The 21,411-nt window shown below is 39.9% G+C and overlaps 1 protein-coding gene across 1 annotated transcript in view; it reads left to right on the forward strand.

Annotated features, from left to right (window-relative positions):
• LOC310937745 (transmembrane protein 132C) overlaps positions 1-21,411 on the forward strand; it is a gene marked incomplete at both ends in the record, with an annotated part of 137,246 nt that overhangs the window by 23,964 nt on the left and 91,871 nt on the right. The window contains one exon of the mRNA XM_083902085.1: positions 7,930-8,818. Within this exon, the coding sequence (XP_083758211.1) occupies positions 7,930-8,818 (889 nt within the window). The remainder of the gene's footprint in view (positions 1-7,929; positions 8,819-21,411) is intronic.

The raw sequence follows: 21,411 nt of genomic DNA on the forward strand, positions 1-21,411 counted from the left end.
CATCCCCACTGACCCTTCTATAACAGTGACTATTTGGGATTGTCTCTTCCATCCACAGCTTGCTCTAATAGGCCAGTGGCATAGCATTGCTGTGTTTACTCTTTATCGGTCGATACTCTTTAATCCCCGAGATAATGCTCTCTCTCATGAACTCAAAATAGCTCTTCCTCCTCCCCGGTGATGCCACGGGCCCATTACTCTTTATTAGCTCTTAATATTTTAAATGTGGCCATCCATTAGAGGCCAGCAAATATCCCCAGCAGGTCCTTCAGTGGACCACACATACACATACACATACACACAAATCAAAACAAAATAGGAGTCACCTGCATAGCCTGATCCTGTTGACGATTTCAAAAGCTTCTTTTATGGCCTTGCCCTTTTCCTCCATAGGTCTTACTCACTGGCCAGGCGTGCGCCACAGACCTCTATCTCCCTGAATGATTCCTCTTCTATAGAGGCTGGCATGAAGTAATACCGTACTGTGTCATGTATTGATTCTTCTTGCAGTCCCTCTTTCCTGAGTTTCTTGGTGGCTTAGAGGCATAAATCATCTGCAATGATCCTTGAAGGAAATATTGTATTTATTATTCTTGACGCATGGTCACAAATTCAATAGCCCTTATTAATTGAACACGGTGAGAAATATGATGGGGGTAATCCAATGGGACTAGAGAGCTTTCGCTCATCGCTCATGTTTAAGGCTGTCCTGCTTGGCCTTCATGGCAAAGTCCAGAATGATTCGGGGTCAGGATGAGGGGACGAGGACATGTAATTGTAAACCCTGCCTGCAGAGTGTTCCTCTGTATACTTTGCTATATGATTCACTCTATTCTATGTCTAGAAAACCAAACCAACCTTTTTAATCGAAACATATAAACCATGGCATGAGAGATTATTCAAATGGATTCACTTAAAGGTTAGTATATAGGACTTGTTGAGATCCAGCAGTGAAGTTGCATGACACAACTAACAGAATATTCCTCGTCTCACCCTTCACTTGCCCGACAGAGATTCAAATGTGGAGGGGCTTCACTAGAGTTGGTGTTTAGTTTGTCTCTTCTACCAGTTGAGGTGAGGTGTTAGGGCTCATTCCAAATCAATGAAAAAATTAGGATTCTAAGAGTTCCAGGTGAATGTACAATAATGAAAAGCTAATATTATAAGTTATTCAACCATTACTGATAACCTTTTTATTACTTGCTCCTCACAGCTGACACAGATAACTGATAATATCATATTCTGTACTTTGCAGAAGTGACCTTCTGCTCATCTGAGGGTGAGGAAGGCTAAGAGGTATTAATCATAGATTAATAATTTAATATTGCATAGCTCTGACCCAGTTAATAAAAATGATAATAATAATACTACTACTACTAATAATAATAATATTAATAATAAACATAATAAACAGGTTGCTTCTGCAAAGTAGCAGTGGTTTGAGAGAGTGTAATGTGGTTCTAAAATTAGCTTTTAGCTTTGGCTTTGGTCCTCATTCATTGTTTCAGCTTTTAACCAACGTCTCACATGGTTTCATTGCTTGATAAATAAATCTAAATTACACTAATTTCTTGTGTTAAGCAATGGCCAGGGTTACGGGTGGGAATCACAGGTTACCTCATGATACGATACCATTATGTGATAATACATGGTCCATGATAACAATAATATCTGCTGAGAAATCAATCAAGGCATTGACACAATTGCTGAATTTTGACCCTCATGTTTTAGAGGTCCTTGAAGTCATGAAGTAGCGACACCCGGCGAGTGAAACTGACAGACCGTTTACTTTAGAGCGACTTCATTTGTTGCCCTGCCCTATCGATTATCATATTGCACGAGGAAGGAAGGCGATACATCATTAAATCGATATTTTGACCCAAACCAGTCAGCACTGGCTGCTGCTTTATACCTTGGCTAAAACTGCCTTTAGTTTCACTACAAAGACAAAGACAGTTCAGGTCACTTGAGTTAAAACTGCTCTCTCCCTTCTCTAAAGTGTCCACTGTAGCAACTCAGAAAGTAACCACCTGTTCTCTGAAACATGCACTTACTGCATCACCTCTATTTTAAGATAAAATTACAATAATGTTGTACTAATACACATTACCAGATTTGTATGTTATTAGCCAATAAGTTATTGGGTCCAAGTGTGCTTCTTCCTTCATTTTAAATATTACATTTAATTTCTGCTAATAGATCTCCACACAACAGTGGACCTTTAAGAGATCATTACCTCATATACTCCAGTTTTGCTACGGACAAACAAACAAAAACAGACAAACGGCCATCGAGGCTTCTACATTGGCGTCCTTCACCGGTGTCCTTCTTGAGACTGTTAATGTCCTCAGTCTCGGTGAGTGTGAAGGCTGCTCTTCACTCTCATTCCTTTTACAAAAAACTTTACATTTTCTAGGGCTGTAATCAACCAAAGAAACACTTGGTCGACTGAAGCCCTGAAATTTCGACCAAAAATCGACTAATCGACGGGGGGTACTTTGCGGGTGCGACTCTTTTATTTTGAAAAGAGCCGCAGCCGCACAGGTACTGTGTACGGCTGGAGTTCAACAGAGTCTGACGGCTCTGACAGCGTTTTGCATTACGTTCATCTGCACAATACCATAGCCTGTGATATCCGGAAATAACTAGTAATATCAGCACAATAACTGTTGAGGAATACAGAGCGAGACTGAACAGCGCAGCACAGCTTGACACAAATAGACTGCTGGACGCTGCCGCTGTTGCGGGCGGGTGCGCCTGCAGTTATAAAACCCATCAACGATTATTGGACTAAAACATTGAAATATGCTAATAATTCTGATTTGTTCATACTCAAAACGGACGGAGCAACCTTAGCTTAGCCTTTTTAAATGATGTGTCATGTTTGTAGCAGAGCTGTGTGCATTCCACTTTTTTACCGTCATCTACTTTTGAAAAATGCTGCCACACTGCTGATGACATGGATGTGACAGGAGGACTGACTGTAGCCTCAAATGAAAAGCTCAAAATTCACGTCTAATTAATGGCAACGCTAATCTGTCTGTTGCTCATGAGCCGCGGAGCGACAAAAACCTACTGGGCTGGACTAAACCAAAATAGTGGAATACAAGGGGGGTGAAGACAGGCTGTTACCTGTGAAGCACGGGTGCTGTAAAACACCCCTATTAGCATGTGGTACTTTCCTCCTAATGAAATTCACCAAAAAACAATTGCCCTACAATTGTCATGTCACAAAATACAAAGCTTAAACAAAAAGTGAATTAATGACAGCGAGGATAGTGTGAAAGTGTAACGCGTTCTTGTGCTGGTGCAGAAATTACACAGAAAGATGACCAGTACTGACAGAGATTGAAAAATCAATGTCATCAATGAGACTGTGCTTGTTAAGTGCAAGACAGACTCCATACTCCTCTTCAGGTTATTGGTGTCATCTTAGATTCGTCCAGTAGCTCTGACACACGTCTCTTTTATGAATACCCATTCAACATTTGTTATTTTATACTTGTTAGTGCTTTTAAAAATCAGCAGACATTATAACCATTATGAACCTTCCAGGGCTGTTATGTTTTCCCAAACTGTGCAGGCAGCACAATTGAAGCGGATGAAGAGAGAAGAAATGTACACGTACAGTGGTCTCCAAGAGTCTGGGAGCACTTTCCACCTCGCATAAATGCAAAAATCACCTGGTACATGGCACAGCTGTATTTTCTAAGTCATAATACCTATAGCAACAGGAATAATACAAACGTCGGCTCCCCTGCCAATAAAAGGTTAGACCTCATGAAAAGATCCATTATCACGACCATTTCATGTTCATATAACCTGTAACTATACTGTCATCCACTGCTCACATTTCACAAATAGCATCACTTATACCGAATGCACCATCAACGTCTTTCTTTTTAGCAAACAAAAGAATGATCCTCCATCCAGCAGGCAAAAAGTTATAATTTCACTGCCCTAAGATTCACAGAGGGCTCATTTTAAACACCATGTTTGTATCAAATGTCATGGTAGTGAATCAAAGCAGGGTTAAATAACACGTAGAGACGTCTCATTTAAAACATGTCTGTATTCCTCAAATGCAATCAGGGGTAGGGCTGAACAAGTCATTGTTTTCAACTTGAAACAGTAATGTGAAGCAATACAATTAGCATAATGGCAAGTGCTGCAGTTTAATTGTTACATTTTTGATAGTTTGAGGCCACTTCATGCATGCATTACACTTGGATACAGCAAATCTAATCACATTTGCAATATCAATATTAGAAGAATGGCAATTGGATATTTTATTAAGCCCTAATCAGGGGTCCTCGTAACATAAATATATAGATAGAATTATAACCGTATAGAAATACAACTACATAATTCACAAGTAAAAAAACACAGTCACCAGTGTTTGTAATGGGGAAACTTCCTTTATCGCAAATGGTGATTCAATACGGCAATTCAAAATGTACTTGGTGTTACTGTTTCCCACGAGTCTGGCTCATACAAAACAAAGAATACACCAGTTTTATTGAAATTGTCAAACATATTCCTTATGTTATAATGGTTAAGATGAGGAGAGAGGTTCACACGGTGGAGTAGTGGCGAGCACTGTTGCCCTGCAGCAAAAAGACCCAGTGTTTCACTGAGGGCTTTTCTCTGGTTTCCTCCAACAGTCGAGAAAACATGCAGAGGTTATTTGACCTGAGAGTGTGAGGTTGTGAACCTGGACTCTTCACCCTGTGTCAGCTGGGATTCGCTCCAGCAGCCCTGTAACCTTCACATGGAGAATAATGTATATACTCTTGTAACATGGTGTAAGTGCTGCGTTACTCGGTGACACTGTTATATTCAGAGGATTTAATATTTAAGTTTATTTCTGCGCTTTTTGTCCATTCTCACTGCCCGTAAAATTGACGTGCGTTACGCCGGAGACGCCGTGTTGCGTTCAATGTACGCTGTCTATTCTACAGGTAGGTCACGGCGAATGTTGCTCCTATAAATTATATTGTATTTTGTGTAAAATGTTGTTTAAACTCACTGTGGGAGTTATGTTACGTTCTCTGTGTTGTTAGAGTGTGAGACAGGAGGATATATTTTGTATTACGTTATCCCGAGTAACTTTTATGCTCTTTGTTATTGTTTATGGTTGCTAATTTTGTTAGCTCCCGGGCGCTAGCTGCTGTGAATGTGCGCCGTGTACTCTGCAGCTGATGTGTTGCGTTCAATGTACGCTGTCTATTCTACAGTGCCTGCTGTTGAGAAAACTGAGATTGTTCTGAGGAGAATAAACGGTCTCATCACCATCAAATATAAACTCTTCTGCCTCCCGTGGTTCTTTCGCGGGACACGCTTCCCCCCGCCGGCGATATTAACAACTCCTAAACACAACGCAGAGTAGCGGCGGGCGGAGTGGCTGCGGAGAGTGTGGGTTACACTCTGAATGAATGAATGAATGAATGAAAACAAGGACAGCTTTTTTAATCCAAAACTTCTATAACTTTGCTGCGATTCTGTTGATTGAGGTGAAGTGGACACAGACTTTTCAGGTTAATACATATAGAACAGTTGGACTAAAATCGATGTCCATTTCTGTATCTAAATGTCAGTCATTCAACATAATATGAACTGCTCGTTCTGTTTTTTGACACAGTGACCGTTTCATGTTCACATTTGTATTGGATTTTCCATGTTCTATTCCATCCGTAGCTAGATTCTTACTTTATACAGCGATGACTGCACCTTTAGACCTTTGTTTGTAAACAAGATGTTCCTCATTTCTTTAATTTAAATAGATTAAATAATATCTTTTCACATTTTCATTCAGGAGCTCCTCTTCTTGCTCTAATCTTGTATTTGTAAAAAGTGAAAGGCTCATTCATTCATCTATTCAGTCATGGTTTATATAATATATATGCAGTGAAGCCTTGCAGATATTTGACAAACATCCATGTGCATAGAAGCAGATGAGCTTTTCAACCCTTTGCTCTACATTAAATGCAAGTCGGTTAAACGTTGATGATCCAGATAACAATCAGTCATGTAAGACACATTTATAATGTTTAATTAATGAGGCCAAGGGAGGAAATTGTAAAACATGTACTCCTATATTTTCCAGTGTGCGTGTAGGAGCAGAGGTGCGGTCACATTTGAATTCTTAATGTCAAGAGCTGTGAAGAGCATTTCAGCAGAGTGAGGAGCTCAGTCCGTTCTGTGCTCTTAGCTCTTTGCTTTCACTGAACCTCCGATATGAGAGTGGGAACAACATTATTACAGAGGCAGCCGATCAGAGAGGGTCTGACTCTGCTCTGCTGCGTCTTTGCTGGACCCTCACGGTGTTCGTTTGGAAGGCAGACAAATGAAAAACACAAAGCTGCCTGTTCAGCACTGCATCTGCATCCTTTTGTCCCTCTGCAGGACATCACTGTTAGTCTTGTTTTTCCACGTAATACATCCTATCTATGTATGTCCTCCTGGTTATACAACTTTGATGTCTTCTGGCCTTACAGAAAAAATACCCACATGTACATCATATACATCATTTACATCATGTAATCGCCCCTGTGTCACCTTTATGAGACATGCACTGGCAGTAAAAATGATTGTTCTGTTATCCAGCTCACATCCCAGAGGTAGGGCTGATTGCGATGGCCTGAAATTCATAATGTGTTATAATTTGAATCATCTTGCAGTATATAAAAAAAAGATATATGATTGCTATATATTCGTGGGTATGTACATTTCTGCCCTTTCACAGAGTTCCTTCAGTTGCTGGGACATAAAACATTTCCACTTCACTGAAGTGCTTTCAGCCAGAAAGACGCTTCTCTCGTCTCAGTTTGAAGGGTTGCCTTTTTGTCATTTTCCAAATACATTCATACTTATGTAAACATTAGTAAACAAGAATAAGGTGGAAGTTAATATATGCTTTTATTAGAGGAACAAATTTAAATACAATTAAATGGTGACATTGCTTTGTAATTTGTTTGATAATCAACAGGGTAAATACAAACACAACAAACCATTTTCTTTATTCAATTATTAATAACTAAACCTGTGACTAGTACTATACTATATAATTAATACTATACTGTAATGTAGTCTACTAGTATATTTTTCATAAAAAATATTGATTCTGTCCCCACACATTGATCAATGTATGGGAAACTCTGGGAATGTTGGTTGCAGATGATGATGATGTTGATGATTAGGGATGGGGCCGATCCGATCCAGTATTGGTATTGGTTCCGATACAGACGTAAATGACGGATCGGGAATTTCCGATCCAACTATAGAGATTTCCGATCCGGTCTGTCTGTGTGTGTCTGCTGAAATGTCTCCTCAAGTGATTGACTGCTCTGCTAGCCGGCTGCAAAAAGTGGAATGGGTTTCCTGAACTGAGGGATGTCTCAATTAGATGCGGAGTAATGATGCACGACTCCATTCAGGAAATCCATTCCACAGTTTACAGCCAGCTAGCAGGCCAGCCAGTTAACCAGGGAGTTCAGCTCCGCAACCTGCTCTCTTCAGCCGAAGTTATCCCAGCCGTCACAGTTTTAAAACACCTACTCGCTGAGGAGAACAGTACTGACAGCGGCATACATATATATATAGAAATTTTAAAAAAATCGCAAGGGGTCTGTCAAGCCGATGTAAGCGTTGTAAAAGTCGTTGTAAATATCATACTTGCCTGTATAAAGGAGTTTATTAAAGCCCTATAATCGAAATCAACAGTGATGATAATAATATTAAAGCAAACAGAGCATCCATATCGGAATAGTATCGGTATCGGCAGATATCCAAATTCAGAGATCGGATCGAAGTGAAAAAAAGTGGATCGGTGCATCCCTGATGATGATGAATATGATGATGATGCAGACTCTGTATATAAAGTGACTCTGTGGTGACTTTGACTTGACTGGAGTCTTCTCTCTCTTGCAGTAGCAGACTGTCGAGTGTTAGAGGGATTGCAGAGATATTCCTCCATCCCCACATACCTGCCTGTCAACTACCAGATGCTCAATGCCGACTTGGCCTTCTTCCTGAAGGAAGCCAATCAGGATTTCATGCGGAACTCTAGCCTGATGTCGCGGACGGAGCCCTTTTTCATCTACCAGGCTCGAAGTTTGCCCTCATTGAATGCCAGCTATGGACCCGTCTCTGCGGAGCAGTCGGTCCCTTTAGAGCTCCTGCAGAGCCCAGGGACGTTTCCCTCCTCCTCTGTTTTCACCTTTAACTGGAAGGTGCAGACGTTTATCATGAACACCAGGATTCACCTGGCCAAGCCCAGAGTCCAGGTCCTGTTCTATATTGCAGGGCGGGACTGGGATGACTACAGTACCACTGACAAGCTGCCCTGTGTGCACATGTTTGCTTTCCACGAGACCCAAGAGGTGCATGGTACTTGCCAGCTGAAAGGGGAGCTGGGGCTGTGTGTGGCCGAGCTGGAACCACTGGCCGGCTGGTTCAGCCCGCCAAGTGTTGTGCCAGGACGCCAGCGGAACCCTGAACTATCCGAGGGCACTCCGGTAGAGCTCTACTACGTCCTCCAGTCCACAGAGACAAGGGAGTGTCACTCAGAGGAGGCCAGGAAGGACAGCTTCATCCGCTCAAGCCAGGAAGGGCTGTTTGGCTCACTCACCTCCACGCCGCTCAAGAGGATTGGCGGTGTAAAGCTCTACCAGAACCCCAGTCCTCCTCCTCTCGCTGAACACAGGCTGGATAATAACTTTATGGTCATGGTTCCAGCTACACCCATGAGACAGAGGGAATCCGTCTCTGCCTTTATCACAGTGTCTGCCTACTCTCCTGTGGAGATGTTTACTCTCAGGTAAGAGAGCTTTGTTTTTCTTCTTCGTCTCAGACTGTGGAAAATCTATAGCCAGTGTCTATTTACTTTTGCATATTTTTCTGCTATTTTATTTTTCCCACAGGTAGTATGGGCACTGAGGTTTAATTTTCTAACAAAGTGAAACACTAAAGTAAATAGAAAGTGATCAAACATTTTATTTATTCACCTTATTCTGTTAATAAAGTAAACGTGGTATCACTGTGAGCAAACGCAGACATCATACTCAAAAATGTTCTGTCCTTTTCTACCGTATATCATCCATTATAATGTATTTCATTATAGCAAGATATATGTAAAATTAAAAAAGAACGAGCAATGCTACTTTTCAGCAATGCTGTTTTTTTTTTTTTAGTAATTCCTGTTCTACTGCACAACATCACAACTTCTTTTCAGTGAAGTGAATCCTGTTGTGCGTCACACATAAGAAATGATAACAAGTTTGTTCATAAACACGCTCACGTTTAGCAATTTTTAAGATGATAAATCGGTCGGTCATATGACAGACCAATCATCTCGAGATGCACAGGCCAGCTTCTAGCTTTCTTCCACAGTGAATATCACAGAGTTCCGCAGCTGTCCTGTTTTGATCCACCATTGGTATCGGTTTTCTTCTGTGTGAATGACTCATTCACTCAAGTCATTACATGGTTCCGTGGTTTGCAGTGGCTGATTTTAGGTTTTCCTTTTTTCAGCACTTGTGTGTCATTTTTCTGTTTCTTTCTGCAAAAAAGAACACCAGAAAGAACGCGGGTTTAACGCAATCAAATCTTCCAAACCTTTGTTTCCACTCTTTAATGTAGGAACACAGTCTTTTCGACATCCCAGACTCCTCATCGTTCTCACTCATGATTTCCACCGTGCTAATCTGTTTGCTCAACTCTGGCCAAGTTCTCTACAAGGAGACCTCTGACCTCCTGTGCAAAGGCAAACGGCACAAACACAGAAATCGAAAACACGTCGTTCCAAACAGGACATTTCTTAAAATATGTAAAATTCGCGATATCTGGTGTAATACAGGACAGTTGGTTAGTAGATGATGTGTTCATATAATTCCCAGTTAAATTCATAGTAAATGGGTGGGAATAAGAAAGAGCAGGATTACGTGGTGAGTGAGGCTGTTGATATGTACTCATTACAGTGACGGGGTGAGACAAAGTGATTCATAGATTCATAGATTATTCACATGCAATGCAAATGAGGGTGTCATTAATTAAAATGCGTGTCCATTAGTGTAATGAGTGAAGCTGATCTTAATCACACTGCTTCAGAACATTTACAAACCTTTGGATGTGCTGTAACAACCTGTGTGTAACGCAGGAACGCTTCTGCAAGGTGAGAAGCACACATGCAGTTTTAAAATGAAAGATATTAATCTTTATATTCATATAAACACACACACATGTGTGTATATATATATATATATATATATATAAACATATATGTATGTACAGAAGAAGCAGAAGTCTTAGGCCACTATTAGATTTGTTGTTTTAGCAATGCTATAAAGAGGATAATTATCTCTATTTCACTTTACTAGAACACATCCAGAAAATATGTATGCATGCTAATGTTACTGGTAAATCCTGTGTTTGTCCTACTATTTCATTTAAAGAAATATCTTCTGGGTCTGACTCCGGGTCAAAGTCATAAAGGGACTGCGGCGGGGAGTCGTGAAGAAACTATTTTTAAACACTGTCAAAACAATGTTTTGATAATGAGTAGCAGTGCATCCACCGTTCCAGAGGGGGGAGCTGCGCTTCTGAGAGCGGGTGTGCTTCCGGGTGCTGGCCAATCACAAGACTCTGTCTTCTGGGTGAGAGAGTTGAGTCTCAAATCTCGCGGCTGGGAAACAGCGTCAGAAAAGAGGATTTCTATCGGCTCGTTTACAGCAACTAGGAGGTTTTTGACCATAAAAACAAGTTAATGTATGTAAGTAGACCTCCATAACTCACATATATGTGCAACAGGACCACTCTATGTGAGCTTTTATAATAACCAGGTTAAAGAGGTAGAAATGTTTTGCAAATCTCTTTCATCACCAAGCAAAATTGGAATGGAACCCAAACACCTCTAAATGAAGTGATAATGAATGGAATTGGAAATCCATTTGAATCAGGGCCTTGTGAATCGGAACCACATTATTTCAGGAAATCATTGGCGTTACCCAACCCTTATTCTTCTCTTATTTTCCTTTTCCACTTATTTACTAATGAAGACACTTTTCCCACTTAACGAAACAACCAAACGAACTCTGTGCTGCATTTAATAACCAACTTGTCCTGAAATTTGAAATGATGTCTGTCATCAGTCAAATGAAAAGGCCAGCGTAGCCGTGCGGGCGATGCCTGTGGTGTTGTTACTTGGCAGCGTACGGTGCATGGTAAGCACAGGCCGGAGTTCTGAGAGCCACAGATACGGAAAAAGGCCTCTGGTTGGTCCGAGGTGATAAGGCTGTCCACGTACATGTATTTGTCAGAACGCTTAATCCCCACCGCGAAAACACTTTGATCTCTATATTCACAACATCATTATTATCTGTGTACTACACACACAAGGAGCTTATGGTCCTGTGAAAGCTGTCAGACAGCAGATCCTTCAGTTTCAGGTGTTCATTTTTTCATGTTTATTAGACCCTATGCTGCCTTAATCCAAGGCCAAATCATTCATATGTTGTTTGTTTAAACCTTGTTCAGCTTGAGCATGGGTAAACAATATTTATGTAGGTTATTCAAAAACCTCTGTTTCTAAGATGAAAAAAGGGTATATTTGAAAATAGGCTGTTGAGCTCTCTCCTTCAGTTTTCACCTTCCTCTTCTACATATTATGCTGAAAGGTTCATGCTGGGGTAGCTGGGGTGCAATGAAAGCTGATTTCACCTTTATTTAATAGCTGATCATCCAGCCAATTTATAGCTATGTGGATGCTCAGCATGGTATGGCTTTCTGGGATATTTCCATGCTACTTTTAAGTTGATTGGCTCTGACTTGACGTGACCTTCTCTGCGTTAATTGGCTGTGTCACTCAGAGGCAGGAATGGTTTACTTCCCTACAGTTTAATTTCCCCAAATCCAGGGCAGGGTGATGAAAAAAAAATAAAATCCTCTCATCCGATTTTTCGATTTTTAATAATTATTAATATAGGGTACTATATGCAAATGAATGGCGTTTTACACACACACACACACACACACACACACACACACACACACACACACACACACACACACACACACACACACACACACACACACACACACACACACACACTAGTGACGTTTAAAGCAGTTGTCGCAGACCAGACTCCTCTGTTAAATATTGAGATTTTAGAGCTTTCCCTATTAATTGTCGATTAACCCGCGCTATTCGGCACTTCTCGGCTCGATCCTTGTGTCAGACATTTCCGGAGCACAGACTCAGTCTGATACAGTCACATTGAGTCACATACAGCGGCAGCTCATGCAGCTCGCCCCTGAACACACTAGACTCCTGTTAATGACTGAGATTTTAGACATTTCCATGGTAGTTGTTGAAGATTAACCCCAGTTTTTAGGATTGTTAACTAGTTTTAACTGATCTAATGTTCGGCACTGTTCGGCTTGACCAGCTGTTTTCCGCCCACGCTGCTGTGTTGATTGTCAGAGATCGAGTGGGGGGAGGGGAATGGAGCAGAGGAGATGAGAGCTGAGAGAGAGCAACAGACTACTGTTTCGAAAATCGATTTTCATTGTTTTGACGTCGTCCAAAGACATGAATCCGATTTTGATTTAAAATCGAGTGTGTGACAACTGATGTTGTAGTAATTGTTATAATTTAAAAAAAGAAATGGATTTAGAAAAACAATTAACTCTCAATCCATTGTGTTTGGCAAGTCTTTAAAGACGGGTGTTTTAATTATATTGACAGATACTGCAGGACACAAGTGATTGCTTCCATATACAGTTGGTGGTGTAGGGTTTCATGGTTCACATTATTCATATTACAGTATGTACCTGAAATGCAATTTATGTTAGTGATCCAGCAAATGAACTTTCTTTTGAATAAGCAAGAGAAAATAATAGAGAATGTACTTTTGTTTCTGCATAAAGGATGAATCTGTAAAATAATTTAAAAAGTATAGTAAGTTTTATTTGTTTTTCTGTAGTTTGAGCTCTCACTCTATAGTCATTTACTGTAACATAAAAGCAGAATCATTCACTTCTTTCTTTCCTTCGGTTAAGTTTATGTATCAAGAATATAATGGAAATAAGAAAAGTCAACACTGTTTGAAGTAGGGCTGGGCAATAAAACGATAATATATCGCAACAGAACTTTTCCTTGATATAAAAACAAAAAACACTGGATATAACCAAAACCGCACAACAGTGGCGGTGATGACTGAGTCGATTATGTCTTCATAGAGCATGTACACAAATGTCTTTACAGTACATCTGTGCACGTCAAACTGGTTTGGAACAACATGATACTCGCCACAGCTACAAATTTATGAAGAACGATGACATCTCTCTCTGTCACAGCTCCAAACAACAACCAAGCAATGACGTCATTTTTATATATATTTATGAAATATGGCCCAGAAACATTTATTTTTATATAAAATATAGGTTTTATAAAACTGAATCAGCGCCATCTCCTAGAGAACACGCGCAAGACTTTACAGTCAACAACTTATTTTGACTTTATTTGGTTGAAGGTAAATTTGGCAGTGTCAAAGGAAATCATCAGATGTTGTGGAAACTATCAGTTAAGATCAACTCTGATTCATGTGGATTCCTTTGCCGTATTCCTACTTTGATATTTGGCCGCTTTGTTGTATTGGATGTAAAACATTTGCTATCACTTAACGACAGACTGCAGCGCTCTTTCATCTCCACCAGGAGTTTCTCCTTGTAATGTCATCAGAGAACAGAGATTTTCTGCACACCAGCAGATTCTGCACAGTTGCATTGGGAGCCAAATGAAAAAAAAGAGACTTTAAGACCATTACATTTAATATGCAAGTAAAATATAAGCTAGAGTCATTACCATAATGTGTTTTCTGGTATTACTGTGCAAGCAATTTGAATTGTTATGTGTCGTTGATAATTCATTATTATCCCTTCACATTAGATGCTTCATATGCAAATCAAATGCAATGAAGGAAATTATTTAAAGTATATTTTCCTCCTGTGGTCTCCAGTGGTACAAAAACCCCAGAGGACAAAAGGAAATTGCTCTGTTTTTCTGTAGGTCTCGGTACAGAGATGCCGTGCAGGAGTCGCTCTACATTCAGGGTCATTACATGAGCATTGTCCTCGCTGACTGTGCTCAGCCATCATTTTAACAACGGATTAGTAACATCATTTGGCACAGCAGACTTTTTTTTCCCCTCTAGTATAATGCATCTTTCACTTCTTTGTAGATATGCAAATCACTTCCTCTGTAAAAGTTTCACCTGCTGTTGTGCTAAGTTCACAAATGAACATATATATGAATGCTATATGTCATATCAATATTTCCAGTATATTCCACCTCTTTACTTTTAGGGCTTTATAGTATTACAAAAAGGATCACTATTACTGCAGCAGAAGTATTACATTTTATTTTTGACAGTTCATTCACAGACTTGGATGTGCACATTAATAGCTACAAATGTAGCCTCGATGCTCGGCGTGCAGCAGAAATGATGAGCAAGCTACAGAGGAAACATAGTTATGCTCACTTTCTTTCCTGACGCCCACAGATGGTTAATCTTTTTCCAGTAGGGCTGTGACTTTTTATTAGAAACTCGATATGATTTCGAAAGTGGGGTGGGAAGCTACAATGACCTGTCCAAAAACACATGCTGCAGTCTCATAGACCCTTTGAAGCAGTACCCCTTAGGATCCAGCAGAGGGTGTTCGTACCATTTCCTCCCACCAGTGTTGGGCACGTATGAAACAACTTACTTCTCCCAAAAAGTAACTGTTGCATTACTTTATGTAAAATATACAAACATGTCCGAATTAGGGTTCCCCTCCCCCTTAATGGAACTTTAAGTTCAACTGTATGTTCAATTATTAATAATAAAACTATAATATTAAAGGTGCCATATGTAAGTGGCCAAAAACGGTTACTACATTCAAATTCAAAATACAGAGGTCTTTTAGGTTTCGTTTTCTGATGTAACTGGCAACCCGTGGTTGCTCGGCAGCTGAGACTCTACTGACTGCAATGATTGGTAAACGGTGGTAGGTGGCGCCACATGCCAAAGAATGATTTCAAAACATAAACATGATTTGCAGTCTGCAAAATGTTTTTTTAATGCAAATATGTTGGCTGTACTGTTGTTGTTGGTGTGTTCACTTTGTTATATGAACATTATTCCTGAGTCTCTGTGACATATTTTTATGGCCAGTTGCTTTAGATTTATTACATAATGCACCTTTAAATATCTTTAATGAATTCAATGGACACTTAGCAGAGTAAATTAACGGAAATCATTGTACACTAATGGACACTATTTAAATGTTACTGTGAGACAATGTAAGACAAGACACCTATCAGATGTAATACCTTATTGTAGATATCACTTCATGTGGCTCTTGGTTTCTTGTGTGCGACTGAGAGAGCCTGGTCAGATGAAACTGTGCCATATTTTATTGACGCTAACGGCGTTGTAATGATTGAAACAGTAATTATTACCCCACTACTGGAAAAAATAACACTGTTAATAATGCTGTTTATTTTAATGGCATTATTTCCATCACTGCTCGGGGGGACCTGTACCAACCAAGCAACTTTGGCAAAGCCAGCTGCCTCATCAGCGACAGCACTCTGGAGATGCAGCTTATAGGAGACTCCTCTCTTTTCTGAAAGCAAGCCACTGCTTGGTGGAGGGACAGTGGGATGCAACTTTCATAGCTGACTCATAAATGACCGTCACCATGCACTCTGATCACGTGGTCTCATCCGAAGGTAATCTTGTAAATAAATCCTCGATCCTGATCAGGTTAACCAACATCAGCTTTGGGCAAATGATGTCAGAAATGATGTTTGTTCTGTCCAGGGAGTTTTTATTCCATCCTATCACAATTCAAATCGTAGCCCTGATATAACCAGTTCCTCACAAATGAGGTTCTGTCCATTTAGTAGTTAATATTTTGGTCTCTATGACGACTGCTGGTCCTGACAAGGTCAGTGACTATGGCAGAAAAGGGACAAATAATAAAAAGTTTAGACGCATACACACAAATAAACTAAAGAAAAATGACCCGGGACCCTCATTGGAGGATAAAGCAGTATAAGATGGATGATGGATGTTTAAAGAGCAATTATAGAGCCATTATAAACATTTTCATATAACGTTTATTCACGAAATGAAAGTTTCTCTCAAAGGCAGCTGTGGTGATGCGTCTCTTGAAGCTATTCAACGTACGATTCACAGACTCCTGTGTAGACAACAATTCATTGTCACAATGAATGCATTTTGTTTTGACAGCAGTAATGAGCGCGAAATAACACACTCGTATATACATACTCATATTAAAGTGTGACATAAACCAGCCATTATCAACCAATGACTTGCTTCCTGTTATGATCCAGAATACTTCTTTATTCCTTTGAATAATGATGAAAGAGCCACAGCTAAATAAAACGGCGTTGGTAAAACCTTGAAAATGTTTGCATACATAGCTTCAGTATAGAATAGAAGGGCGGTTAATGCAAACCATCCGCACACACACAAACACAAATACTGTAAATTAACCAATTAAACAAACATTCATTATGCTGTCAATGAATAATGTCTTTTCTCAGTGACCTTATTAGGACGTCATTTATGCCGTATAGTTTGGTTAATTTTAAATAGGCTGACGCTTGTGTATCTAACTTTATTGACTGTACTACTTCACTGTGTAATTTCATTATCTGATTTTTAAGTCAGATCCCAAAGACTTCGATCACACAATATTGGTAGGGGAAATTAATTCAGCCTCAGATATCTTGTTTGTGAAAATCCCTCCACACATGCATGCAGTTCTTTGATGCAGGTTCAATATGAACTTTCCCATTAAAAGTTTGGGGATCTAAGGTGCTCGCACTTGTGAGTTACTTTAACCGTGTCTTCTTGTTCCTTGACGTGACCTTGACGTGTCCTTGATGCGTCCTTTTCCATTTACAGGTGTTGAAATGGCAAATGATTGGAGCAAAATTGGCTGCAATCACACAGAGTTGTGTGTTGTCATTGTTGTGGAGATAATAACTGTTATCTGAGTTGAACCAAGTTTGGGAAGCTGTGCATAAGGACACCGCTGTGATGCAGGTGTATGTGTTCTGGGTGAGTGTGATGCAGATGCAGGTGTGTCGTGTATCCTCTTGCAGAGCTGTTGATGTGTTTCATTCAGTGAGTTTGCCGAGCAGTTTGTTTAAATGTTTGCCTCTCCAGAGAACGTTCCACCAAAAAATTAGTCGACACATTTCGAATAAGAACTGTCAGCCTTGTTCACCAAGTGACCAAGACTTCTCTGGCTCATTCTGTCCTTAGTGTGGGTTTAGGGTGTCGACCCACCACGGGTCGCGGCTTTGTGGGCTTCGGAGCATGCAAATCCAGGAGTGGGCTATATCTCCCATAGTGAGATACCAAGGGAGGTTTGAAAGAGAACGTTAGGTTACTCACATAACCCCGGTTCTCTGATAACCAAGTGAGGTATCCCCCAACACTGCCCTACTTGACTTGCTTAGGTGAGGTGGAAGAAATATGCTTGAGAATGGTGGGTACAGTGCACAGGGCGCTTATAAGGGGGGCGAGCTGTACCGTGCATCCGAGATGATTGGTCTGTCATATGACAGACGTGGTGTCATTGGCCAGAGGGCGTTTCCCATAGTGAGATACCACACTTGGTTGTCAGAGAACTGGAGTTACGTGAGTAACCTAACATTATGGCAGGGTGATTGAACTGCTATGGTGCTTCATCCTTAAGCTGTTTTGACCAAAGCATGACACAGACATGTTCATTAGGACACCAGGGAACTAGGTTAACTTGGAGAAATAGGGTATAATATGTGTACTTTAACAATCCTAAAAACGTGGATTAATTTCCAACAATTACCAGGGAAATGTCTAAAATCTCATGCCATGCCGAGTTGAGGCGAGCTGGGACCGTAGGTGGAAAAGGGGTTGAACTCTTTTAACGCTGCTCAAGGTATTAGAGTAAAATGTCCTCAGTTTATCTAGCCTCTTATCACCTGATTTTTATGGTACACTTATATGGTCCACTTCACACATGCATATATACATAAAATAAATAAAATGCAGTAACGGTCATGTTGTAGTTTCATTAGTACCAGTCATACCCCAGTCATTTTAACTGATTCATATACATATGCTCCAGCCTACAGGCTGACAGAATGCAGAGTGGATTCAGCTGTGAACATTAACTTTCAGCTGCTGGCCATTAATGGGTTGAGACAAAAGACCAATACTTCATAGAAACTAACGGGTAACTGTTCAGGTTGAGAAATGGTTGGGGGCATAAATGCATAAATGCTGCCTCAAGCCAAGTGCGAGACCCTCCTGTCTCCACATCAGACCACAACACACACAGTGATGATTCATTATTGTGCCATCATTTGAAAGCCATCATTGCCAGCTGTAAAGTGGTTCTGAATGAGCAGCCACCACTGTACTCCTGCACTGCAAAATGTGAGATGAAAGACTTAGAAAAAGCCTTGTCATTTATTGGCACATTAAAGCCATGAGGCTGAATGTGGGTGCAGCACCATATCTTATTGTGTCATCCCAGAGAACACAACCAAGTCGTCACCCCCGTTAGAAATTCACACAGCAGTCTCAAACATATGATTTGTGCTTGGATTGTGGCATGAGTGCAATGCTTGTTTTGTGGTAATAAAACATTGAAATCATTGAATCCTTTCATCATCCATTTAATCTACCATCAGAGGTGGAAAGAATACTAAAATATTCTACTCAAGTAAAAGTATCACTACTTTCATACAATTTTACAAAGAGACTTTCTGTTTTATTGGTGTTCCAAACTTCATGGCAAAAAGAGAAAGAAAATGGTCTGTTTCAACAGTGTCAATATCTATATATCCTACATATACTTAGCAACACTGTACTCAGAAATATTTGCAGACTGACAGATGTGCAGCTTTACACAGAAGAGCCCTGAGAAATAGAGAAAATAAAAGGATTTTTTTTAAAAGTACATTTTCAAATTCAAACCCTATATAATTCATAGCAGAATCTCAACAGCAGGTGAGTAGCAGAAATGTGTGGGACATAGCAGAGCGTCGCTGTCATGCACTGTGCACACATCCAGTGTGAACTCAACCTTTTCCTAAAGCAGCTTTGCCATTTGAAAGCAGACAAAAAAGGTGCTCTAAAGACTAAATCTGCCATCAAATCTGCTCTAAAGACTAAATCGGCCATCAAATCTGCTCTAAAGACTAAATCGGCCATCAAATATGCATGAAAATCAATCGTGTTAGATGTCACCTGGTCATTATTAGTAATTTCTTGGGAGTTTCTAAAGTTAGGCTGTGACAGATGTTGGTGTCGTTTAGCAACCTGCAGCAGATGGAAAATTGTTTGTATTTATCTAGTGCTTTTCTAGTTTTGATGACCACTCAAAACTGCTGCACAGTACAGTTTTGCCATTCACTCAAACTTTCATACAGCACATCTACCTTTGTGCAGCGCATTTTCTATCACTCATCTTTCATACCCACTCACACGATGCCGGCACAGCCGTCAGGAGCAACCTGGGGTCAAGTGGATTGCCCAAGGACACATCGGCATGTAGACTAATGGAGCCTGGAATCGAACCCACAACCTTCAAATTGAAAGACAACTCGCTCTCCCCACTGAGCTCCAGATGGCCCCTAAATCTCCAAAATAAACACATTTCTTTCTGGTTAAATTGGCTACCAAAGTCAACAGAATGTTGTCAATAGAGCCTTTTTGACCACATCCTCCGCTACAAAGATGCTCTCTCCACAGCCAAATCAATGTACTACGCCAGCATAATCACGCCAATGAAAGAAACACCAGAGCCCTCTTCCCCACCCTAAACAAAACCCTAGGCCCCCCTGATACTCTCGCCCCTCATCTGCTCTCCACTGCCCACTGTGACACTCTCATTTTCTTTTTTCAATTCCAAAATCCAAGACATCCACCAACAACTGTCCTCTTCAAGCAACACCACTCCATCTTACCGTGCTCCTGCAGTCCCCCACACCTCCTCACTGTCCTGTTTCACCCTTCCCACTGCTACTGACATCTTTCATTTTCAATTCATATATGATTATTTCCTGTTGTCTTGTTACATAGAGGGCTGTCCAATGTCCAAAGAGAGAATTAATGCCATAATATTGGCATTATGCTGTCTCAATTCATATTTATTTTACAGACAAAATTCATTTGATCTATTGTTGATTAGCATCATCAGTGAAACAGAAGTTTCCTATTTCCTACAACTTTACTCCTACTCTATATGCAACGTTTGAAACTATTAAGATATGTCAATAAAGTACAGTTTATATTACATTATATTATAGCACATACACTGTATATTATTTAATCATATTTCATTTTAATTATGGATGTCATATTCGCATAATAGGTCACTTGTGGCATGTTGGTGCAAAAGAAATATTGAAACTAGTGAATTCACTCGGGTGTTTGACACTGCTTCTGACACGTGTACAAATTGTTATAATTATTTTCAAATTAAAAAGACAATGGTATGTGAGGAACATATAAACATCAATTAAATCTTATAATTATGATTTTCTTTCTCATTAAAACCATTTCAAAATTGTGACTTGCCTTGGGATTCTATTTTTAAGGGAAGACAGACACACTACTTTTTCCCAAGCTCAGGTCAGTTTTATTCCTATTAGCTGCTATTTGTCCCTGTAGAGCACTGAGCTCTAAAGTTTCACTCATTTGGCGCTTACACACCACACGTGACATTACTCATGCTGAGAAGTGATAAAACTCACTGCACATAAATGCAGTGTGCAGTGATGAGATGAATGAATGGATGATGCGTAGGCAGCTTGCTCTGCGTGGTCCATTCATACAACTGTCTTGAATTAGCAACCTATCAGCCAATCCAAAAATAGTGTTTCTTGTTGCTGGTTAAAATCAAAAAAATAGGTTTAGGCTGCGAGCACTCAATTAGATACAATTATATCACTTAATTTATTCAAATATGAATGAAATTTGGTTACATTCATATAAAAAGTAAACAAAGTATAATCATTTAACACAATTATGCCAATTACTGAAAAAGGAATAGGCTGAAACACATTTTGGCCTGTCCTGTACAACACTAGGAAAAAACCAAGAACATTAGAAATGTAGAGAAAATGCATAAAACATTGCACTTACAATTATAATACCATGACTTTTGCATTGTAAGCTGTAATTATTTTACATTTCAAACTTTTTATGAGCCCTAAAACTGACACATAATCCTTGTGAATTACAATTCCCTTCTCTTAATTTAAAGAATGCAAACAGGAAGAGTTTTATTCACCGCATAACACAATGATTTCTAGTTCTGGAAAGAAAGAATATCACTCCACGC

The sequence above is a fragment of the Microchirus variegatus genome, assembly GCF_963457635.1.
Source record: "Microchirus variegatus genome assembly, chromosome: 16".
NCBI lineage: Eukaryota > Metazoa > Chordata > Actinopteri > Pleuronectiformes > Soleidae > Microchirus > Microchirus variegatus.